The 26350-nt window shown below is 41.2% G+C and overlaps 1 protein-coding gene across 3 annotated transcripts in view; it reads right to left on the bottom strand.

Moving 5' to 3' along the window:
* LOC122557372 (cytokine receptor common subunit gamma-like) overlaps nt 1-26350 on the bottom strand; it is a 96200-nt gene that overhangs the window by 28041 nt on the left and 41809 nt on the right. For all 3 annotated transcript variants that reach the window (XM_043705014.1, XM_043705016.1, XM_043705015.1), the window contains exon 2: nt 9004-9091. In XM_043705014.1, coding sequence (XP_043560949.1) covers nt 9004-9091 — 88 coding nt within the window. The remainder of the gene's footprint in view (nt 1-9003; nt 9092-26350) is intronic.

Genomic DNA, 26350 nt, shown 5'->3' with positions numbered 1-26350 from the left:
TGTGGTTCTGTTCGCCGAGCTGGAAGTTTTTGTTGCAAACGTTTCGTCCCCTGGGTAGGCGACATCATCAGTTCTTGGGAGCCTCGTTGGCTATTGTTTCTCTGGCTAGGGTTTTGTCAATCGAAGTGAACAGTGCCGTCACGTCGAATGATATCATGGTTTCTTCTTTGTCTATGTGTATATTTCTGATGATGTCCAAGAATTCCTGTGTTGATTGTATAGAGTGTTTGGATCCGCTGACCAGGTGTTTCCAGCTCGGCGAACAGAACCACAACAACGAGCACCCGAGCTACAAATCTTCGCACAAACTTTGAACTTCAGTAAGGTGTTTGACAAGGTTTCCCATGGGAGATTGGTTAGCAAGGTTAGATCTCATGGAATACAGAGAGAACTAGCCATTTGGATACAGAACTGGCTCGAAGATAGAAGACAGAGAGAGGGTGGTGTTGGAGGGTTGTTTTTCAGACTGGAGGCCTGTGACCAGTGGAGTGCCACAAGGATCGGTGCTGGGTCCTCTACTTTTTGTCATTTACATAAATGGATTGGATGCGAGCACAAGAGGTACAGTTAGTAAGTTTGCAGATGACACCAAAATTGGAGGTGTAGTGGACAGTGAAGAAGGTTACCTGAGATTACAAAAGGATTTTGACCTGATAGGCCAATGGGCTGAGAAGTGGCAGATGGAGTTTAATTCAGATAAATGCAAGGTGCTGCATTTTGGGAAAGCAAATCTTAGCAGGACTTATACACTTAATGGTAAGGTCCTAGGGAGTGTTGCTAAACAAAGAGACCTTGGAGTTCAGGTTCATAGTTCCTTGAAGGTGCAGCCGCAAGTAGGTATGATAGTGAAGAAGGCGTTTGGTATGTTTTCTTTTATTAGTCAGAGTATTGAGTACAGGAGTTGGGAGGTCATGTTGTGGTTGTACAGGACATTGGTTAGGCCACTGTTGGAATATTGCATGCAATTCTGGTCTCCTTCCTATCGGAAAGATGTTGTGAAACTTGAAAGGGCTCAGAAAAGATTTGCAAGGATGTTGCCAGGGTTGGAGAATTTGAGCTATAGGGAGAGGCTAAACAGGCTGGAACTGTTTTCCCTGGAGCATCGGAGGCTGAGGGGTGACCTTCTAGAGGTTTACAAAATTATGAGAGGCATGTTTAGGGTAAATAGTCAAAGTCTTTTCCCTGGAGTCGGGGAGTACAGAACTAGAGGGCATATGTTTAGGGTGAGAGGGGAAAGATATAAAAGAGACCTAATGGGCAACTTTTTTCATAACAAGGATGGTACGTGTATGGAATGAGCTGCCAGAGGAAGTGGTGGGGGCTGGTACAATTGCAACATTTAAAAGGTATTTGGATAGGTATATGAATAGGAAGGGTTTGGAGGGATATGGGCCGGGTGCTGGCAGGCGGGACCAGATCGGATTGGGATATCTGGTCGGCATGGACGGGTTGGACCAAAGGGTCTTTTTCCATGCTGTACATCTCTGTGACTCTATGACTCTATAACTCACCATCTGTAACAGCACTAACATCTGTGCCACCCACTTTCATCCCATTCAGTCTTTTCCTTTCTCTAATCCCAGAAGAAAACAATGCACAGTAGGGCCAAAAGAGCCAGACTGGGAAATGGGGTGCCTGACATTTGTCTGATATCCTTATGATCCTTGTAAGTGAGGGCCAGGACCACTCCTGGGAGGTGCTGAAACAATTCTGTTTTGGAGCCAATTATGAAACATTGACCATTCCCATTATCCTCACTGTGAATGGCTACTAACATGTAAGAACTTCTACTCTCTGACAATGAAACATCCTGTCTTTTGTCTCCTGCATGTACCAGTTGCGTTACCATGATTTCCAAGGTGAAGAAGCTAGTGCCACAAGACTCAGCTCTGAGGATGATGCCACGGATCTTTCAGAGGATGTTTTCAACAAAGCTACCTCCTGCACCACTCCCCAGATCAGGTACTGACACTGCAATGGGTAAGTTAGATAAAGTACAATTGGAAGCACAGTCTGGTGAGCTTATCACCACCATGCCTCTTCTGCTGGCTGAGGAAGAAATGTCCCAGGTTTCTGACACTCAGAGAACTGCCGCAGGCAGGAGAGGACCTCACAGTGTTAACAATTCAATAACTTCATCGACTTGCACAGGTTGACACAAGAGCAGCAGGCATCTTTGTCAAGGGCAGAGGGCAACTTGACCCAAGGCTGACCCAGGACTGCAGCAATGTAGTCAGATTCCTGCTGCCTCATGCGTACAAGTGCCTGGATACCACCATGGATACATTCTCACGGTCTGCTGGAACACACACACACACTTGTACTCAAGTTAGCTCAGTTGACTGGACGGCTGGTTTGCAATGCAGAGTGATGTCAATAGCACAGGTTCAATTCTTATACCGGCTGGGAAGTTACCATAAATGGCTCTCCTTCTTTACTTCACCCAACCGTTGAAATGTGGTGACCCTCAGGTTATACCAGCATCAGTCATCTCTCTCAAATGGGAGAACAATCCTATGTGCTGGCAACATTACCTTAGTTTTCTTCATCAGTGATGTGTGTGCAAATGGTCTAGCCAAAATTAAAACCTTGAAGGACAGCCTAACCATTTTTCAGGCTATATGATGTTTTATGGTCCAAAGTGTGAAGTTTGCAGCTTCTACAACAGATGTGGGCTGTGGGGAATTGGCAGGTAATTGCTACTTTGGTAACGAGAATGAAACTTTCGATCTCAAAACATTGCCAGTGCATTGCAGACATTAGTGGAATTGATTTGTAATGTTGCAAGATATGGTTAAGTGTAGAGGCAAGGATTGGAACTCTGCACAGGAACTTAACTTCTAAGGTTCACATAGCATGTTGTACTCACAGGTATGTTTCAGCTTAAGTATGTGGGTGTCTGCATAATGCTACTGCCTTTTGAAGGGCCTCACGTCGCTCGCAAATGAAGACCCCACCCCACCCCCTCACAGAACAAAACATTTACCCTTTTGAATGCAATGGCAGCCAGTTTCAGCTCCATTGCTGACTTGTAATCTACAGCAGGATGGAAGGAAACAGGGGTCACCCCTCAAGCAGTGGGTTTCAGGCTCATTCTCTGACTATTGATGAACCCCAAATGTACATACTCCCTCTTGGTAGCCCTTCCTGTCAACCCCATTGGCTTTGAACTTCCCCAAGTTCTCACCCAACCCTTCTATCTAAATCTTCCTTCCTCCCTAATTTACTCTCCCAGCCTTAGGCATATCGTACAAAGTAGAGGTGGAGTAGGCCACTTGGAGCTTCGAGCCTGCACTGCTATTCATGTGGTCCATATGATCATGGCTGATCATCCAAATCAATAGCTGGTTTCTGCTGTTCCTCCTTTGATCCTTTCGCCCCAGGTGTTGAATTCAACTCCTTGAAATCAAACCCTGCTTTCTGAGGTCACAAGCTCCACAGGCTCACCACTCTCTGGGTGAAGACATTTCTCTTCATCTCAGTCCAAATTGGTTTACTCTGTATCTTTAATTTGTGACTCCTGGTCCTGGAGTTCCTTATCATCAGGACCATCCTTCCTTAATCAACTCTGTCTAAGTCTGTTAGATTTTATAGATTTCTAAGGAATCCTGCCTCATATTGAGTAAACAATCCAAATGCAGTGGTTCCAGGGTGTAGCTGACTGTTAATGACGCCACCACTGCCCTTGTATTTCCCTTCAATACTCTAATATTTCCTCTCTTACATATTGAGCTGCCCCATCTCTTCACAATTGCAATCCCCTTCGTCTCTAACCTCCTCAAGTTAAAATCCCCAGGTTCCCTCCCGGAGTACTGGATAACCCTCTTAGCCTTTAGTGGACAGACTCTCAAGATTAACTGTGGCCTATCCCATTGAGTGGGTTAGGAAGATGGCCCCAAACAATAAGTGACCAGACCCCTTGCTGATATCAGAGTCGAGCGTGTGTTGCTGGAAAAGCACAGTAGGTCAGGCAGTATCTGAGGAGCAGAGGAATCGACGTTTCGGGAAAAAGCCCTTCATCAGGACAAAGTCTCATTCCCAATGAAGGGCTTTTGACTGAAACATTGATTTTCCTGCTTCTCAGATGCTGCCTGACCTGCTGTGCTTTTCCAGCACCTCACTGTCGACTCTGATCTCCAGCATCTTCAGTCCTCACTTTCCCCTGGCTGATACCTGTACAGCTTGTAACACTGTTCTTGTGAACGTCCCAAACTGGTCACACTGGAATTACAGGTTTGTTCATGGCCCACTACCTGGATTGCTGAGGTACCGATCCCCTAACTTTAAACTGCTATGAGTGGTTGACAGACTGTGTCAAAGCCCCTGGACTAATAGTTGAGGCAGCCCTTGATTCAATGTGCAGCAACTCCCTACCTGAAGAATGTATCCTTCGCTGGGACACTCCTTAAGACTTTTGCTTAAAGCACCTACAGTGCATTTGGCACAGATGCAGCTGGCACATAGTCTAGGTGTTGAGACTGATGTAGCACAGTGCCATACAGCAACTTGTCCACCTCCCAAATGACCACTGCTGACTAACATGACAAACTGCCTGGGCTCATGCCTACACTAAAAGGTAAGGCAACACAGGAGTACTGGGAGCCTGTTAGCTCTGGTTGAGGGGACAAAACCCAGAAAGGCAAGGCAGATATGTTGTGATCATCCAGGGATGTGCAAAGTAAACAAACAAATGAGAATCTCCGAATGTGGACCTGACCTTAAGCTAGGTGCCCATCCCTGCAGGGAGTGTCCTTACAGCAGCCTGCCAACGAAAAGCACTAGTGAGCTTCAAAGTAGGCAGTGAAGTACAGAAACAGGGCAATGGAGTGGAAATGTGCCATGATGATATAGCAAGGCTTGTGTCTATCAGATGCCAATGTCTATGGATGTGGGGTGTATGCAGTCTCTGTCAATAGTCTGTGCCCTGAGATATTGATACTGGCTGTCCAAAATGGAGGTCCTTTGGAGCAAGTGACGAGCTGGAGTTGCCAGATTCTGGATTAGTGGTGCTGGAAGAGCATAGCAGTTCAGGCAGCATCCAAGGAGGATGCTGTGCTCTTCCAGCACCACTAATCCAGAATCTGGTTTCCAGTATCTGTAGTCATTGTTTTTACCTGGAGTTGCCAGATACCCATTCTGACTTTCATGTCGGGTATTCTTGGCGAATATATTAATGCATATATATAAACAAGATAAACAATAATGAGGGTATTAATTAAAGATAGTAAGCCTCTCACCACTCACTAATGGAAATCTCATCTTGTCCTTAAATACTTGAATGGAAAGTGGGACTTTATAGTCTTGATGTCAGGATGGTCCATGCTGGACCTCTCACCTGGTTTTTCCAACTTTCTCTGTGAGCCACGTCATTCCAGGGCTGGGAAGGTTGCACCACACATGTCTAAGCGAACAACCTATTTTAGTATTGTGAAGATCTTCATCAGGCCACTTCTGAGCTTTCTATTTTTCTAGGAAGAGATATCCAAACCTCACTTCTGACATGCCCTGTACCACTGACACTCAGTAGCAGCAGTGTTTATGATCTATAAGATGTATGGCAAAAATTCACTCAGGTTCCTTAGACAGTACCTTCCAAACCCACAACGACTACCATCTAGAAGGACAAGGGCAGTAAATTTGCGGGACCGCCATCACTGAAGAGCCCCTCCAAGTCACACCTTCCTGACTCACATTGCCCTTTCTTCTGTGTTGCTGGGTGGGATTGAATGCTCGCTGCTCTGACATCATGAAGGTTTCTTACTTAAACAATATTGAAGTTGTTTATTCACTGCATGATACGTGTACCTACTCCAAATACACTGAAACAATTCAAGAGGCAGCTCACTCTCACCTTCTCAAGAGCAATTCAGGGTAAGCAATAAATTCCTGCCCAGGCAAAGAATTAATCCAAAAGAAACATAATTCTAAAAAATATTAAAGATTCTAAAAAAAATTTAAAATTCTAAAAAATATTTATACTGTCCACAGTGTAAAACATGAGGGCTGCATTTTGTGGCATATAACTTATTTAATAGTGGGCGGCACGGTGGCACAGTGGTTAGCACTGCTGCCTCGCAGCGCCAGAGACCCGGGTTCAATTCCCGACTCAGGCGACTGACTGTGTGGAGTTTGCACGTTCTCCCCGTGTCTGCGTGGGTTTCCTCCGGGTGCTCCGGTTTCCTCCCACAGTCCAAAGATGTGCAGGTTAGGTGAATTGGCCATACTAAATTGCCCGTAGTGTTAGGTAAGGGGTAAATGTAGGGGTATGGGTGGGTTTCGCTTCGGCGGGTCGGTGTGGACTTGTTGGGCCGAAGGGCCTGTTTCTACACTGTAATGTAATCTAATCTAATCTAATAAATAAATGAAAATTAATCAGTTTTTGTACTATTTTCTAAAGTAAACATTTAAAAAAAGACTGACCATTACAAATCAAATGGCTGCATCATTCAACTGAAACATTATTTCTGTGATTAAAATATAAAACATAATTCTTTAATTCCTGAGAATGCAGAATTCAATCATACTTTAAATTTGTAAAATATCGGTATCAAAAGATGCCTTTTCACTTAATGTAAGAGATTCTGATTTGTGGGCTTTTAAGACTAATGAGGATTTTAATTGTAAATAATGAATCACCTGTTGTGATTGTTTAAAATTTGTGAAATAATAATTTTTAAATTGGCATTGTGTCAGTTTAGTCCAGTGTACTGCTTTTAATATATTAGTTCAACCTAGATTGAGAGTTGAACTAAACATTTCCTATTAATTATTTCCATAATTATATCAAGGGCTATTGACATTTTGCATATTCAGTTTGTTTCAAAACACTTTCCAACCTTTGACATTAAAAAGATTTCAAATTTGAATCTCTTAGTTCATTTTAGGTTGAGTAATGTTGAGTGGGATTGAATGCTCGCTGCTCTGACATCATGAAGGTTTCTTACTTAAACAATATTGAAGTTGTTTACTTAGCTCAGTATAGAGAGAGCTATAGTCTGCAACAAACCTATGTTTTAATTGACCTTATAATATTTGCTGGGGTAGTTCACAGGGACCTTTATTCTTCACCTGTAGCAAAAGACCTTTATTCTTCACCTGAGTTCCATTTTCAGCCACAATGTTATTTTCCAAACTGTCAACAGTATAGGTACATAATCCTTTATCGGAAACGCTCGGGACCAACTGGTTTTTAGAATTCAGAATTTTTTGAATTTAGGAGTAAGTGACAGTTTGACGGTGAAATGTTTAAAAATCTTACTGAACAGCAGACTCACTGTGAGTAATACGGGCCCTGAGACAGAACTGAGGCCTGCCAGTGCTGGGCCATGCCCACCCATGTCACATCTGAGTGACACGCATCGAGTGGGTATGGAGTTGGGTTACCTGTTTACACGCCAAACAACCTTGTTAATGAGAAAAAAAACTTCATGAAAATACCTTCAGATTTTGCAGCTTTTTGGATTTCGGGATTTGGGATAAAGGGTTGTCTATCTGTACGATATACTTTTACAGAAACAGGACATTTGGCCCAATTGGTATATGCCAATGTTCATACTACACAAAACTATGCTGTCTTCTTACATCTAGTTCTCATAAAGTATATTTTCCTTCTTCCCTTCCTTATGTACATAGCTAGCTTTCCCACAAAACCACCTTCACTCTTTGCCTTTAGCCTAAGCAGCAGAATGTTTTATTTTCTAACTATTCTCTGGATTAAAAAAAACTCTTGCATTTCTTATGGAATTTGTGAGTGTTTTTTTATATTTGTGGTTTGGACTTCTCCACAAATAGAAACAGCTTCTCAAGGGCTACTCAATCAAAATGTTTCATCATTTTAGGCTTTGTTATCAAGTCATCTTTCACTCCAGCTTAGCCCCATATATTAAAACTGGTGGCTGCAGAGTAGGGGTCTGCTGCATACGTAGTGCATGTATTGGGTTTGATTTGGGATTTGACAGGACAGAGTACGAAGTGAAGTGTAAATTTATTACCTTCGGTATGAAGAATGGAAAAGTAAATACATTGCATGCAACTTAATGTGAAGGTTCAGAAAGAGTAATGTTGTGTTATTCTTATTGTAAGGCTGGTGATGAAGTTTAGCAGAGGGGTATGCATAATGTTGGAATATAAGAGTAAATAAATTAACTAAGTAGGAATTTGGTACAACCCCATGTGCAGTGCTGATATAATTTTGCTCTTTTTATCTAAGAAAAGATGCAATACTTAAAAAGATTGCAACAAAATACTAGCAGATGAATTCCTGAGATGAGATGGAGAAATTGAATAAAATGAGACATTATTTTTGAAAATGCAACATGCTACCATTGAAATGTATAAATCTTTCAGAAGAGTCAGTACTGAGATGCTGCTTTCTCCCCAGCTGGAGAGTTTACAACTGGAGAATGTTGTCTCACAATAATGGATTAAAGCTAAAGCATCTTAATTCAGAGAATCTTTAGAATTCCCACTTAGAAGGCTATTGATGCTTAGTCAATGGGTATATTTAAGACTGAGACTCAAATCAGGGAATCAAAGAATACAGGATGTGGAATAGGGCAGGCAAATTGATTTTATATTGAATTTTAATCATGCTCTCATTGAGTGGTGGTGCAGGCCTAAGGAGCTGAATGGTCTACTTTCACACTATTTGTCAATATTTTAACTGTGATCTTCTGCTGATATTATCTTTATTTAAGTATTCCGTGATGATTAATGACCAAGAAGGAGCCATAAACCCCCACTTTCTGCCTTCTTTATTCCCTAACTGAGATCAGTTCATTGAACACCGAGCAGAGTTGTAGCCTGAGATTATTACTTCCCCACACACTTCAGTATCCCAAATGGGTAGTGTATTCGCACGTCAAGTTCTTGGAGAAGCTTTCCTTCCTTGTTGTATGTAACAACATTCATGGAATCTGCGGCTGTGATGTACTTCTGAATCAAGTTCTTCCAGAACAAGTACACAAAAACCTGCAAACCCCTTCACCCAATCAGCAGACTCACCAATAAAACAGAGTTCTGTTTGGTTTCCCTTCAGTATGGTTCCATCTACACTCCATAAATTCCTCATTGTAGACAATGCAATTTAAATCTAAAATGAAAGCAGAACATGCATTAACACACTGAGTCCAAATATCTCAAATTCATTCAAATATAATTTTAACTACAAACTGATATCCAAGAATATTTTGATTCTTCTCACATCCTGCATTGGACTAAAGTGCGAAAATGTAACAGTTTGGTCTCATTTGCAATACTACATAACTCAGTTCCTCAAATGTTGCATTTCCAGATGGGATGCCTAAAAGAGTTAAGCTCCTGGTCCAAAAATGTTGAACTGGCTTTCCTTAGTTATTCACCCATCCGTTTGGTTGGTCACAATAAGATTAATTGTTTGTGAAACGTGAATAATTGCTCATTGCGGCCATTGTAGAGGATGTCATCAATAGCACTGACATTGGTATTTGAAGTCAATATGACATTCTTGGCTTTGTATATTGATTGAAACTCTTTTGTCCTGATCTCTATAGGCAATGGCTGACTGGTAGCAGTTGGAGTGAAACAGAATCATTTCCGTTTCTCTTTTGTCTTTTGTCATTTTACTTTTCTCTTTACCTGCCATGCAGGAGCGTTTAAGTGGATGTTGTCAGAGTTATGCATACTAGTTCATCAGACACTAACAAACATAGAAAGGGTTGAAGCTCACTTTTAACCTCCCTTCTTGTGTTTTCTTGAAAGGGGGAAAACACAAATATGTCTCATGTATAGATTGTGTCTTTTTTTGACCATTCTGTTAACAATCTGAGATACTTATAGAAAATCACACATTGAATTTATAAAGCATTTTCTCCCTTCATTGACACCTCATCAGGTGTGACATTCCAGAGCCACTCTCTCCAGGCAGGAGGAAGTTTCAATCAATATACAAAGCCAAGAATGTCATAATTGATTTCAAATACCAATGTCAGTGCTATTGGTGATGTCCTCTACAATGAACAACTATTCACATTTCACAAACAATGAATTCATATGGACAGGCAGGAGGCTGGAAGAACACAGCAAGCGAGGCAGTATCAGGAGGTTGAGAAGTCGACGTTTTGGGTGTAACTCTTCTTCAGGACCTGAAACGTTGATTTCTCCATTTCCTGATGCTGCTGGGCTTGCTGTGCTCCTCCAGCGTCCTACCTGTCTATTTTGGATTCCAGCTTCTGCAATTTTAATGTCTCTAACTGAATTCGTATGTGCAGTCAACTTTTGGCTATATGTCTTTTGGTTAAAGAAGTACATTTAATTAAAATTCAAGATGTCCACGGATATTCTATGGTTATGATTTGTGATCATGACACATGTTAGTTCACTGCAGTTCAAAATATGTGGAGCAATCTCATGGAGAACATAAAATGATTCCTTTGCTTCTTTGATTTGTTTATTTATTAGCAATATTAAAGCAATTTGTTTAGCTGATAAACATTAATTGTATGATTTTATAATTCTGTTAGGATTCATTGTCAAGCCCCTCTTCTCTTCTTGCTCACTAAATCTTATGAAACTCACCAACATCAAAATATTTCACAGATATCTTTTTGGAATTCTTAAAATAACTCCATAATCATCATGAATAAACATTGGCACATCCCACAGGGAACTTTCTAATATCCTGACCTGTTTGTCAGGCCCTTTCTTTCTATTAACTTCTCATTATTATTTTGCCTTTTCAATGTTTAAAACAATTTTCCTGAAAATGCAAGTCGTCCATTATCTATAAATATTTCCAGATTTGATTGCTTTTCTTGCTTGCTCGTTTCAAATTTGGTATCATCTTGCAGGAACAGGACGTGACTGTTCTTCTGGCTTTTTCTACAAAAGAAGTTCACAAGTTATACTGAATGTAGTCTTTATGAATACTCTGATCAAGCTGCCAGTTTGTTGCTGGTTCTGAGGAAGGTCCACTCGACCAAGATTTGTTGACTCTAATTTCTCTCCACAGATGCTGTTAGCATCTGCTGAGATTTTCTAGCAACTTCTGCTTTTGTACCTGTTTGGTGAATGCATGAAAGTACATCCAAGATTGGACTCATTCAGATGGCACCTGAGTTCTCCAATTTGTGCTGAGTTAAATGCTGACTATGAACTGTAGAATTTTTTTAAAAACCTATAAACGTAACAGTGCATTACAGATTAATTCTTAGCTCGAGAAAAAAGGTGCAAGAGGGAGGGATTGAGACCAATAGAAGCAGGATGGGTTAAATCTTGGCAGGACTGACACCAGGTTTCTTGGGGAGGTAGGGTTTATGAGGGGATGTGGGGTGTGCGGAGCCTTTACAAGTGCTATTGGGAGAATTTAAACTAGAATGTTATGGGAATGAGAACCTGAGCAAGAAGGTAGAGGGAAGAGAAACAAATATAGAAACAAAAAGACAGAAAAATAAAAAAAACAAATGTGGAAAGCAAAATAAATAAGAGTGAAAAATACAAGAGACCCTCGTCCAAAATGAAGCTGAAATGACTGACAAGCTTAAAAAGACTAGTCTAAGACTTTGTGTTTTATTGTGCAGAACACTTTCATTAAGGTAGATGAATTATCTGTGTAAATAGACGTAAACAGTTATGATATAGTTGCAATTACTGAGTTATGGCTACAAGATCACCAAGGATAGGAACTGAATATTTATTATTTAAGAAGGACAGACAAAAAGGAAAAGGAAATGGGGTAACATTGTTTGTATAGGAACGCTCAATACAACAGTGAAGAAGGATATTGCATCAAAACATCATGGGGTGCAACCTATATGAGTGGAGATAAAACCATCACGGGGCAGAAAACATGTTGGGAATTATCTATAGACCCCCATCCAGTAGCAGAGATGTAAAAAGATGCATTAAGCAAGAAATCAGAGATTCATGCAAAAGGATGCAACTGTAATCCTGGATGACTTTAATTTACATACATATCAGAAAAATCAAACTTGCAATTGTATTGTGAAGGACAATTTCCTGGAGTATGAATGTGATGCATTTTAGATCGATATGTTGAGGAGCCAATCAGACAACAAACTATTCTAGGCTGTATATAGTGCTACAAGAAATCTTGCTGTTCAGGGTGTCTTAAGAAGAGCAACCATAATATGATTGAATTCTTTTTTAAGGTGGAAAGTGAAGTAGTTGAATCTGAAACTAGGATCCTGAATCTAAATAAAGGGAAGTATAACGGTATGAGATGTGAATTGGTAAGAATGGATTGGAGAACCAATGGTCCTTATTTAAAGATTGCATATATTAATTATAACAATTATTTATTTCTGTCCAGTACAAAAATAAAAGAGGAAAGGTGGCTCAACCATGGCTTACAAAATAGATTAGGGATAGTATTAGATCCAAAGAGGAGATACAGAAAATTGTCAGATAAAGCAGCAATCTGGAAGATTGGTAGCATTTTAGAATTTTAGACAAGGGACATAAATTTTGATCAAGGGGGTAAATGAAGTATCAGAGTAAAATTGCAGGAAACATAGAAACTGACTGCAAAAACTTCTATATGTATGTGAAAAGAAAAAGATTAGTCAAGGCAAATGTAGGTTCCTTACAATCAGAAGCCGGGAAATTATAATGGGGAAGAACGAACTGAACACATATTTTGGTTCTGACTTTGCAGAAAGGGCACAAATAGCCTCCCAATAATAATGGCCATGAATCCATTGCTGATTGTTGGAAAATCCCATCTGGTTCACACTGATCCTTTAGGGAAGGAAACTGCCATCCTTACCTGATCTGGCCTACATGTAAGTCCAGATCCACAACAATGCGGTTGCCTCTTAACTATCCTTTGGGCAATGAGGAATGGGCAATAAATGCTGACCTGGACAACAATGCCTTCATCCTGAGAATGAATAATTAAAAAATGCAATATTTCCAAGTTTCCAAGATGACAAGGGTGAGGTCATGAGTTATGAAAAGTATGCCAGGAGCCTTCAATATAATTCAGGTAAATTGAATGAGTGGGCAAACACATGGCAGTACAACAAAATGTTGTAAGGATAAATGTGATGTTATATACTTCAATATAAAAAACAGAACAAAGAGTATTATTTAAGTAGATATATTGGGAAATGTGGCTGTACAGCAGGAGCAGCAAGCATTTAGGAAGATGAATAATATATTTGCCTTCATTACAAGAGGGTTTGAGTTCAGAATTCGGGGTGTCTTACTGCAGTTATGCAGAGGGCTTATTAAACAGGTGAGATAATGCCCGGAGTATCCAGTTTTGGTCTCCCTACCAGAAAAAGGATGTACTTGACATAGAGAGAGTGCAGCAGGGATTCATTAGTTTGATACTGGGAATGGCAGGACCGTCTGTGAGGAAACATTAGTTTGACTGAGCCTGTATTTGCTAGAAGTTAGGAGAATGAGAGGATATCTGATTGAAATGTACACAATTCTAACATGGCTGGACAGATTAGATGCTGGGAGGATATTTTCCCTAACTGGGGAGTCTTGAACCAGGGGACACAATCTCAGGATATGGGGTAGATCATTTAAGATAGGAATGAACAAGAATTCTTCACTCAAAGAGTAAGAATTTTCTTCTAGAGAAGGCAGCTGAGGCCAGGTCATTGAAAATATTCAAGAAAGAGATAGATACATTTTTTTTCAGATTTTGAAAGCCATCAAGAAGTGTATAGAGAAAATGGAAATATAGCATTAAAATAAAAGGTCAGTCCTGATCATATTGAATGACGGAGCAGACTCAAAGGGCTGAATGGCCTACTCTCGCTCCTGGTTTCTATGATTGCTGCAATGTTATTTTTAACGCCGTAGGTTAGGGAGGACCATGGTTCAGGAAGTCTTGCTTTTCCTCATTGTTATACAATGATTCCTACTTGGGGATGTGCACTGGGTAAACGTGGGTTCACACATAGCCATACAGACAATGCTGAGCATGGAGCCACAGTACAGCATGATCCAACTGTGTTTGGGGGAGAGAGAGCAAGAGAAAATAGGAAAGCAAATTTGTATCATAGGGAGAGAACAGAGTAAATAATGTGTGAAGCAAATTATAAGCGTGTTAAACTGGAGAATGGTTGTTATGTGATCATTCTACTTTTAAGCAATTTGAAAATTTATAGTTATGAAAAGATAAAACAAAATTACAATTTAAACAAAGTTGGTATATTAAACACCGAGAATGATTCTTTCTATGCTATTGTGAAGGTTTATGGTTTTCTAGTTGTGGTAATTTCAACTAAGATAGTTTTCTTTTAAACTTAGAAAACCATATATTTATAAAACCACATAAAAATTGGAGCCTACTCACTGGGGAATATTTGAAAAACTCTCTTACAGATGGTGAACAAAAATACCCCCTGGTTGTTACCAAATGTGTCACGAAAATTTCCGTTGAATTGACTGTAAGATTGCAATCTCATATCAGATCTTCTGGTGTAATAACAGCAAATGAATACTATTAAAGGAAAAATATAGTATACAGCTGAATCTACAAAAAAGTTAATTTGCTAACCTGTGCTCAACGTAAAAAGCTCAAATGAAAAAGTAGAAATGAATTTATATTAACTCTAGCATGGTTATGGTAGGGGATTTTAACATTCCAAACATAGACTGGGACTGCCATAGTGTTAAGGGTTAAATGGAGAGGAATTACTTAAGTGCGTACAAGACAATTTTCTGATTCAGTATGTGGATGTACCTATGAGAGAAGGTGCAAAACTTGACCTACTCTTGGGAAATAAGGCAGGGCAGGTGACTGAGGTGTCAGTGGGGGAGCACTTAGGGGCCAACAGCCATAATTCTATTGGTTTTAAAATAGTGATGGAAAAGGATAGACAAATCTAAAAGTTGAAGTTCTAAATTGGAGGAAGACCAATTTTGACAATATTGGGCCCCAACTATGCCTGTCTCTTTGTTGGCTATATAGAACAGTTTATCTTCTGTAGTTACACCAGCACCACTCCCCACCTCTTCCTCCGCTACATTGATGACTGCATCGGCGCCACCTCGTGCTCCCGCGAGGAGGTTGAGCAGTTCATCAACTTCACCAACACATTCCACCCCAACCTTAAATTCACCTGGACCATTTCTGACACCTCCCTTCCCTTCCTGGACCTCTCCATCTCCATCAACGACGACCGACTCAACACTGACATTTTTTACAAACCCACCGACCCGCACAGTTACCTGGAATAAACCTCTACCCATCCTACCATCTGCAAAAATGCTATCCCGTATTCCCAATTCCTCCGCCTCCACTGTATCTGCTCTCAGGAGGATCAATTCCACCACAGAACACACCAGATGGCCTCCTTCTTTAAAGACAGTAATTTCCCCTTCCCATGAGCTGCCCTCCAACACATCTCATCCACGTCCCGCACCTCCGCCCTCAAACCCCACCCCTCCAACCACAACAAGGACAGAACCCCCCTGGTTCTCACCTTCCACTCTACCAACCTTCGCATAAATCGCATCATCCGCCGACATTTCCACCACAAACGGACCCCACTGCTTTCCGCAAAGACCATTTCCTCCATGACTACCTGGTCAGGTCCACGCCCCCCCAACACCCTCCTGTCCTGGCACCTTCCCCTGCCACTGCAGGAATTGCAAAACCTGTGCCCACACCACCCCCCTCACCTCCACCCAAGGCGCCAAAAAGCCTTCCACATCCATCAAAGTTTCACCTGCACTTCCACCAATGTCATTTATTGTATCCGTTGCTCCCAATGCAGTCTCCTTTACGCTGGGGAGACTGGACGCCTTCTCGCAGAGCGCTTTAGGGAACATCTCCGGGACACCCCGCACCAATCAACCCCACTGCCCTGTAGCCGAACATTTCAATTCCCCATCCCATTCTGCCGAGGATATGCAGGTCCTGGGCGTCCTCCACTGCCTTTCCCTCACCGCCTTATGCCTGGAGGAAGAATGCCTCATCGTCTGCCTCAGAACACTTCAACCCCATTGCATCAATGTGGACTTCACCAGTTTCCTCATTTCCCCTCCCCCCAGCACCATCCTCATGGACTGTCCTACCTGCCAATCGTCCTTCCCACCTATCCACTCCAGCTCCTCTCCAACCTATCAACTTCATCCCCAACTCCATTCACCTATTGCACTCTTAGCTACCTTCTAGCCAGCCCCACCCCCTCCCATTTATCTTTCCACCGTGGAGGCTCCCAGCTTCATTCCTAATGAAGGGCTCCTGCATGAAACATTGTTTTCCCTGCTCCTCGGATGCTGCCTGACCTGCTGTGCTTTTCCAGCACCACTCTGATCTCCAGCATCTTCAGTGCTCACATTCACCTAAAAACGTTCGAAAGCTGACTGGGGGCAGATGTTCACAGGTAAAGTGACAGCTGGAAAATGGGAAGCCTTCAGAAATGAGATATCGAGAGTCCAGATAGAGTATATTCCTGTTAAGATGAAAAGAAAGGTTGGTAGGTGTAGGAAATGCTGGATGACCAAATAAATTGAGGGTTTCTTAAGAAAAAGAAGAAAGCATATGTCAGGTATAGATATATTGAAAGAAACCTTAGAAAGGTATAAACACAGTAGGAGTATACTTAAGAAGGAAATCAGGAGGGCAAAAAGGGAACATGAGATAGCTTTGGCAAATAGGGTTAAGGAAAATCCAAAGGGATTTCATAAATATATTAGGGACAAAACGGTAACTAGAGAGAGAATAGGACCCCTCAAAGTTCAGCAAGTCAGCCAATGTGTGGAGCCACAGGAGATGGGGGAGATACTAAATGAGTATTTTGCATCAGTGTTTACTGTGGAGAAGGACATGAAGATCTAGAATGTAGGGAAATAGATGGTGACATCTTGAAAAATGTCCATATTACAGTGGAAGAGGTAATGGATGTCATAAAACACATAAATGTGGGTAAATCCCTAGGACCTGATCAGATATACCCTAGAACTCTGTGGGAAGCCAGGGAAGTGATTGCTGGGTCCTTTGCTGAAATATTTGTATCATTGATGGCCACAGGTGAGGTGCTGGAAGACTAGAGGTTGGTTAATGTGGTGCCACTATTTAAGAAAGATGATAAGGAAAAGCCAGGGAACTATAGACCGGTGAGACTGACATCGATGGTAGGCAAGTTGTTGGAGGGAATCCCGAGGGACAGGATTTACATGCAATTCAAAAGGCAAGGACTGATTAGGGATAGTCAACATGGATTCCTGTGTGGGAAATAATATCCCACGAGCTTATTGAGTCTTTTGAAGAAGTAACGAAGAGGATTGATATGGATGTGATCTATATGGACTTCATAAGGCGTTTGACATGGTAGACTGATGAGCAAGGTTAGATCTCATGGAATACAGGGAGAACGAGCCATTTGGATACAAAACTGACTTGAAGGTAGAAGACAGAGGGGGGTGGTGGTTGAGGATTGCTTTTCAGACTGGAGGCTTGTGACCAGTGGTGTGCCACAAGGATTGGTGCTGGGTCCACTGCTTTTTGTCATTTATATAAATGATTTAGATGTGAAAACAGGAGGTATACTTAGTAAATTTGTAGATGACACCAAAATTAGAGGTGTAGTGGACAGTGAAGAAGGTTAGATCAGAGTGCAACTGGATTTTGATCATATGGGCCAAGGGAGATGGAGTTTAATTTAGATAAATGTGAGGTGCTGCATTTTGGAAAGGCGAATCAGAGCAGGACTTAGACACTTCATGTTCAGGTCCTGGGAGCTGTTGCTGAACAAAGAGTCCTTGGCGTGCAGATTCATAGCTCCTTGAAAGTGAAGTCGCAGATAGGTAGGATAGTGAAGAAGGCGATTGGTATGCTTTCCTTTATTTGTCAGTGCATTCAGTATAGGAGTTGAGGTCATGTTGTGGCTGTACAGGACATTGGTTAGGCCACTGTTAGAATATTGTGTGCAATTTTGGTCTTGCTCCTATCAGAAGGATGTTGTGAAACCTGAAAGGGTTCAAAAAAGATTCACAAGGATGTTGCCAGGGTTGGAGGATTTGAGCTACAGAGAGAGGCTGAATAGGCTGTGGCTGTCTCTAGTGGGCATCTTCCGCAATCTTGTTTCTCAAAGGGATCCTTATACATACGCCATTCATCTGACCCGAATATGAACTATGATCCTGTTTGTGAAAGGCCAATGTCTTACCCCAAGTATCTCCTTTCTCATTTTGTTTAGGTAAATGACTGTGGGGGTAGGTCTGAGAGTAAGGCAATCAGCTGCCTGCTCTGTAGAACATAGAACATAGAACAATACAGCGCAGAACAGGCTCTTCGGCCCTGGATGTTGCGCCGACCTGTGAACTATTCTCAGCTCATCCCCCTACATTATCACAAAATCATCCATGTGCTTATCTAAGGATTGTTTAAATCTCCCTAATGTGGCTGAGTTGACTACATTAGCAGGTAGGGCATTCCACACCCTTACCACTCTCTGCGTAAAGAACCTGCCTCTGATATCTGTTTTAAATCTATCACCCCTCAATTTGTAGTTATGCCCCCTCATACAAGCTAACATCATCATCCTAGGAAAAAGACTTTCACTGTCCACCCTATCTAATCCTCTGATCATCTGTAGGTGAATATACTTTGGTGGGAGAGTAAGAAATATAAAGAAAAATTAATCCAATCAAGAGTTCAGGAGAAACCCCTGTATTTAGAGACTGATTTAATCTGTTACTTGTTTTATGGAGTAGCTGAGACAGCTGAGATAAATACATTGAAGGACACATTAGATAAATACATCAGGGAGAATGGCATAAAAGGAATAATGTTTGGATGAAGTAAGCACAGTAGTGCTCTTCTGGAATATGAAGACCAGCATAGAACTTTTGGGCCGATTGGCTGCTTTTTGTGTCAACAATCATATGTAAAACTGTATTTTATAAAGTAGATTTTCAAAATTCATAATTGTGGATAGACAAAAAAAAAATCAAATGTAAAAGCCATTTTGATTGTGCACTGAAATGGAAAAAGGAACTGTTGTAAAATCCAAGGATTTGTTCAGGAATTGCTGCATATTTGAAAGCAAGTAACCTGAAGTTAATATGTATTGTTTTTGCAGCTGGTTCAAGCAATAAAGTCTGATTTGCAGATGAGCTTACGCAAAGGGTGTCTACAATTGGAGATTCAACCAGCATCAAGTAGGTCTGTGGGCCACTGACCAGTTATCAACAACAAAGGCCTTTTGCCTGCTAACAGCTATGTAATTAGTACCACTGGCACTGATAGCTTGGAGCTTTGAACAAGGTTGTGAGAAGCCATCTTCTCTGTATGCTCAGGTCCTGTCTGTGGTCTTTGAGGAAGAAATCACTTTCAGCCTGAAGCAAAACCAGTTTCCTTCAGCAGTTGTTCTGAGCTGTGACCATTTAATTAATATGTCAGATACCTTTTTAAGTGTGAAGCAGTCACTCTGTGCTGCCTCAAACGAGAGAAAGCATCCACTGATGGAAGCAAGGGTCTGATTGGTGCAAGCATTATCTCACCAAATCACATGAACAGGAGCCGCTGAACTTGTTTCCCTATCTTCCCCTCTGCTCATAGCAACCATGTTTTGTTTTTCTGGGGAAGGGTCACCGGACCCGAAACGTTAACTTTGCTTTCTCTTCACAGATGCTGCCAGATGTGCTGAGCTTTTCCAGCAACTTCTGTTTTTGTTTTTGTTTTTCTATCTGTATGTGTATAGAGGTGTGGTTTATATAAGGGGGTAAGAGTTTTAATTGGTCGAGTCATATGCCAAGAGATCATAATTATTCATCAGTCTGTGTGTTCTATCAATCTAGGTCTAAAAGACAGATAGTTTGGGGATTAGGCACACAGTTTTAAAATCTTTAACTTTTGTGACATTTTTGCAGATAGTGGGTCTGATTTCCAGTACACTATCCCAATGTGGTGTAACACAGTAATTTAATAAAGAAGTAAATGCAGGAAGAATTTTTTTACTTAATTGTGTTGCCTTATTTTAATCAAAAAGTTGTGGAAATGAATAATATCAACTTAACTTTTGGACCTGAATTTAGAGCCATATAATGACAGAAAAGCTACTGCACAGAGAGAGGTCAAACAGCATATCGTGTATGCACTATTTGAGAGAAGAACTTACCACCCATTCTAATCTCATTTTCCAGTCCTCATCATTTCATACACTCATTAAATCACCCCTCAGTTTTATTTGTTCTAAGGAAAACAACCTTCCACATAGCTGCAATTGCTAATCCAGGCAACATTCCTCTGTATCCGCTTCAGAGCAAATCTGTCTTTGCTGGATCTAAGTCAAAGGGGTTTATAATTTTAATTGACACTCAAGAGCGATTTTATCTTCTAATCACATGTCATGTGGCAAAACCAATGTGGCCCTCTCTTTTATATTTCTGTGATCAGTTGCAATAGAAGCTGAGCCATGTTAATGAGCAGCAATAGAGTCACAGAGTCACATGGCACAGAAACAAACCCATCGGTCCAAATCGTTCGCGCTGACCAGATATCGTACAGTGACCTAGTCCCATTTGCCATCATTTGGCCAATATCCCTCTGAATACATGTACCTATGCAGATGCCTTTTAAATGTTGTAATTGTACCCACCTCCACCAACTCCCCTGGCAGCTTGTTCCATACATGGACCACCCTCTGTATGAAAATGTTGTCCCTCAGGTCCGCTTTAAATCTTTCCCCTCTCACCTGTGCTCTCTACTTTTGGACTCCACTACCCTTGGAAAAAGATCTTGGCTATTCACATTATCCATGCCGGGCATAAAACCGCTAAAAGGTTGCCCATCAGTCTCCGACGCTCCAGAGAAAGAAGTCGCAGCCTATTCAACCTCTCCTTATAGCTCAAATGCTCCAGTTCCATTCCAGTTAATTTAAGGAAGTATTAATCCAGAGTAATGATTTCTACATCATGACAAACCTCCGGCAAGCTTCTGTCCCAAATCTAGACTAAACAAATACTTCATTTCTTAAAAAAAAAGTTTTATATTTGACGGAGTGTGGACTATTGAGTATTCAGTCACATGTCTACACCCCTATTACAAGCCAAAGTAGAGAATTCTATGGAAAGAGCAAGCAAAAAGTCATAAAGAATATTGAAACTTTAATGCACAGCTATATAATTCTGGAATATTTCAGTTCCACATTTTCGTATAATAATCCACATAATTTGAATATTAGTGTGATATTTCTGGGTCCAGAAACAAAATCATTAATTTAAAGAGGAAAAGATAACCGATTCCAGTTACTAGGGCAACACAATCCCAATGCAATAAAACAGAGGTCATTTAAAAATGTGACTTCCAGGTGGAGTTGGGTGGCTAGAGAGTTTGCCGTTTAAGCATCAGTTCACCTTTTTATTTTTTCTCCCATTCTTCCATCCTACGAAGACATTACTGATTGTCCAGTTTCTAATCTGAAGTAGGTTATGCACCTTTTTGCTGCTGATTAACCTATTTTGTATTTCCAGCATTTGATCATACCATCAAAGATATAACTGGAAAATGCACTTGTCTGCAACAATGATCCCTTGCAATCTGAAAATCACATTTTTAAATGATTGCATTTACAAACGCCACTTTCTAGTTTCATGAAAAAGGCCTCATTTTCCTATCCATAGGTGTTGAACGTGGAGGCAGGAAGGGCACCGCGTTGCTCAGACTAACCAAATTAAATGCAAGTTCACCCCCGTTCGGTCTGCCTGACAGGTCAATCAGTCATATTTTGAGAGAGTGGGTGGAGGTGGGAGTGTGGGTGGGTGGGTGAGTGATCGCTCCATCAAAGGCAGTCAATATCTGATTGAGGGACAGGCCAAAGGACAGGAAGTGCTTAGAGCTATGCCTTGGCCTTGCTTCAGACACCTTGCACACCCTAACTTTCCTGCAACCCACAATCCCGGAAACCTATCTCCCATATAAGTCATTTATCTTGTGCCTGGATTCTCCGGTGTGCTAGGTGCTCTTTCAGCAGCAGCCACAGCCTCTTTCCTGGTGATGCTGAATGCAAGACTCTATTGTTGAGTGGGACATCTTCTCCCAAAGTTTTACTTCCAGGTGAAGTACTGCTGGAGACCTCATCAATGCCTGACTGGCATTCGATGCAGCAGGCTCTGCAGCTGATGAGATCCACCCCCTCAATAAAATGCCATTTCAAATTACACACATGTGTAGTTTCGATTTACATTCTGTCAGTTTGCTGAGTGCACTAACTGATTATTGGTGTCGAGGCTCTGTAAGATCTCTGACAGATAACAAGAAACTCACTGAATTAAATGAAGTACCCAGAAGAGGAGTGGAATTTTCCGCATAGATGAGTTAAGTCCATAAGTAGTTTCTGTTTCTGTCATTTTTTCTGCTGTTTCAAATAACATTTCAACTCAAGTCTCTGCAGGAAACTCAGACTAGATATTTTCTAACCAATCAGAAATGTTGTTGCACACCTCTGGAGGAGGTGGGACTTGAATGCTGGTCTCCTGGTTCAGAGATAGGAATACTACCACTACACCACAAGGGGACTCAGTGCAATGTCCTAGGCCCAAACATCTTCAGCTGCTTCTTCAGTGAACTTCCCTCCATCATTAGAAGTGGGGTTGGCTGCCGATGATTGTATAATGTTCTGCACCATCCACAACACTACAGATATTGAAACAGTCTGAGATCAAATACCACAAGATGTGGACAATATCCAAGCTCGGGTTGAAAAATGGCAAGTAACATTAATGCCACACATTTGCCAGGTCATGATCACCTCTGACAGGAGAGAATCTAACTATTGTCTCCTAACATTCAATGACATGAATATCATTGACTTCTCCTGGTTGTTAACATTGGCCAAAGAAATTGGGACGAGCCTTATAAATACAGTGGCTACAAAAGCAAGTCATAGGCTAGGAATTCTGCACCAAGTAACTTTCTAAATCCCAAAGCTGTCCATCACTTACAAGGTATAAGCCTGGAGAGCAATGGAATACTTCCTATTTGCTTGGATGGGTGCAGCTCCAACTACATTCAAGAAGCTTGTCACCATCCAGGACAAAACAACCCGCTTGATTGGCATCACATCTACAAGCATCCACTCCCTCCAACTAATGCTCAGTAACAGCAGTGTGTAGCATCTACAAGATGCACTGCAGAAATTCATCTTGTTCCTGCTGCTTCTTAGACAGGGCCTTCCAAACCCATGATCACTTCCAACTGGAAGGACAAAGACAGCAGGTATATGGAAAACTGCAAGTTCCTGTTCAAGGCAAGCATCATTCTGACTTGGAAATATAGTGCCATTCCTTCACTGTTGCTGGGTCAAGATCCTAAAACTCACTCCCTAACAGCATTGTGGGGTTATCTATAGCACAAGGACTTCAGCAATCCAAGGAAGCAGCTCACCACCACCTTCTCAGAGACCACAAGGGTTGGGCAACAAATGTTAGCCCACTCAGCGATGCCCATGTCCCCTGAACGAATTTAAGAAACTCTGTAGGCCCCTATTATATCAGAATTCTGAGCTTCTACCAATTGCACACGCTCATCAAATTGCGACTAGTTCCCCATGTTATGTTGCTCATGTTAAATCATTTTTAACTGTTTAAATTAATAAATCTTCTAGTTCAAATTATCTAATTAATTGTTCTTCAGTGAAGAAGAGTCACACTGGTCTCAAAATGTTAATTTTGTTTCTTTCTCGACAGATGTTGCCAGACCTGCTGAGTTTCTCCAGCATTTTCTGTATGTTTCAGATTTCCAGCACCTGAAGTATTTTACTTTTAATTGATCTATTTAATTGATATGGTCAGTTGAACGGGCCTAATACATAAGACTAGTGGTCAGCAGTCAGTTGAAGCTACAGTGGCGTGTCCTGTTTTGCTGCAGTAAAATACATAAATAAAGGAGAACAATGGTCAAATAAAACCAACCAAAAATAGAGAGAGTGTGTGACCAGTTTGTTGAAGAATGGCTAATTTCCTGATCACAAACTGGAGATGAGCAGTTTAGACTGGACCTCAGACCTCAACAGAAACCAATTAGATATCCAGAGATGAGCAGGAGATGGCAATGACATTCACACATTTTATTTTAAACATTCCATTTTGGTGTCAGCCTTCAGCTGTCCACTGACCATGCTGCACGTAGAAATACAATTGTCTTGAATACTCTTTTGCAAACCAACTTTTCACATGTATCTTTTCATGTGAACAAGAAAGGAAAACTAAAGAACTTAAATGCTCAAAATCAGAAACAAAAACAGATATTGCTGGAAAAACTCAGCAGGTCTGGCAGCGTCATAGAATCCCCACATGCAGAAATAGGCCATAGCCCATCAAGTCTGCAGTGACCCGCTGATGAGCATCCCACCCAAAATATCCCTGTAACCCCACATTTACCATGGCTAATCCATCTAGCCTGCAGATCCTTGGACATTGCAGGGTAATTTATCACAGCAGATCCACCTAACCCGCACATCTTTGGTCTGTGGGAGGAAATCAGAACATCCTGAGTAAACCTACGCGTACACTTGGAGAACATGCAAACTCTACACTGAGACTGTAATTGAACCCAGGTCACTGGTGCTATAAGGCAGCAGTGCTAATCACAGAGCTGCCCAGATGTTCTGGGCCCAGTGACCCTGTCCTGAAGGAGGTCACTGGGTCTGAAACATTAACTCCGCTTTCTCTCCACTGATGTTGCCAGAGTTGCAGAGTTTTTCCAGCAATTTCTGCTTTTATTTCTTTCCATCTAATTTGCCTACATACAAAGGCCACCTCTCGAAATGCTTGGATGCCCCTTTCTGACTTCACTAATATCATGCATTGAGTGTAGGAGGTCATATTGCGGCTGTACGGGACATTGGTTAGGCCATTTTTGGAATATTGCATTCAGTTCTGGTCTTCTTGATATAATAAAGATGTTGTTAAACTTGAAAGGGTTCAGAAAGGATTTGCAAGGATATTGCAAGTGTTGGAAGGTTTGAGCAATAGGGAGAGGTTAAATAGGCTAGGGCTATTTTTCCTGGAGCATCAGAGGCTGAAGGCTGACTTTGTAGAGGTTTATAAAATCAGGAGGGGCCATGGATATGGTGAATAGTCAAGGTCTTTTCCCCAGGTTAGGGGATTCCAAAGCTCGAGGGCATAGATTTAAGAAGAGAGAGAAGAGATCTAAAAGGCTCCTAAGGGGCAACTTTTTCACACAGAGGGTGGTGCGTGTATAGAATAAACTGCCAGAGAGAGTAGTGGAGGAGGTACAATTACAATATTTAAAAGACATCTTGATGGGTATATGAATAGGAAGGGTTTAGAGGTATAGAGACCAAGTGCTGGCAAATGGGACTATATTAATTTAGGATATCTGGTCATCATGGATGGGTTGGACTGAAGACTGTTTCCATGCTGTGCATCTCTATGACACACTTCATGTGCAGAATATTTTATGCCTGTAAAACAGCTAGTGGCATCAATCAGTTTCTAGGCTTGTGATTCTGTCCCCACGGCTACGGTCAATTTTATTCAATTTAGATTCAGCCTTTCTAGCAGCATTAGTTTTTACCTTGGACATTGATTGGAGGTATCCTCCATGCGGATAATGTTCAATGACAATTTTACTGAAAAGTGATTGCAGCAAATTCAGCTGCAACTTTATTGAGAAAACAGCTAACAATTGATCAGTTCCAAATAGTGCAATCTCTTAATAAGAGTTTAAGTGCAGCATCCTGGTGAAAACTGTTGCTTTGCTCAATTTCTCCTTCCCTCTTCTGAGAATGCTGAACAATGCTGAAATTTATGTCAGTAGGTGGTGACAATTATCTAGTGCAGTGTGCAGGCAGGAATTTTTAATATGCGAGCCTAAATGACATTTGTCAGAAAGCTATTCAGAAATGTCAGGTCCAATTCTATCCCTGTCCTGAATAGAAGTGGAAATGTTTTTTATTTATTTTTATTTTTATTTTCTCTGTATCCAGAAGTGTTCTTACACATAACTGAACGGTCACACTTTCCATTGCCAAATCGCCGTGGTATTTTCTTTCTACCTATTGACCATCACCAGTAAGCCACCCGTGTTTTTCAATTGATTAATTTATGTACAAAACTCACTAAATGCGATGCAGACCATCAAGGTGAAGGAGGGATGGGGAGAGAGGGAGGGACTGTTTTCTATTTATCCCTCTTTAGTTAAGAGGGATCAGGCCAATTGTTATATCATTTAATGCTTCCTGAACCTTAGAATCAGCTAACTCAGCAGAGGCTTTCTATTGATGTACATGACCTACTAATATCTGGTGTTTTTACTGACTAAGACGAAAGGGTTCTTTAATACAATTCACTGGATTATTACGCAAGATTAGAAATTCTCAGAAATACTATTCTGACTGAAATGACATTAAGCGCTAAT

This window comes from Chiloscyllium plagiosum, chromosome 15 (genome assembly GCF_004010195.1).
Source record: "Chiloscyllium plagiosum isolate BGI_BamShark_2017 chromosome 15, ASM401019v2, whole genome shotgun sequence".
NCBI lineage: Eukaryota > Metazoa > Chordata > Chondrichthyes > Orectolobiformes > Hemiscylliidae > Chiloscyllium > Chiloscyllium plagiosum.
Note: the sequence above shows the minus strand (reverse complement) of the source record. Positions and strands in the feature narration are given on the sequence as shown.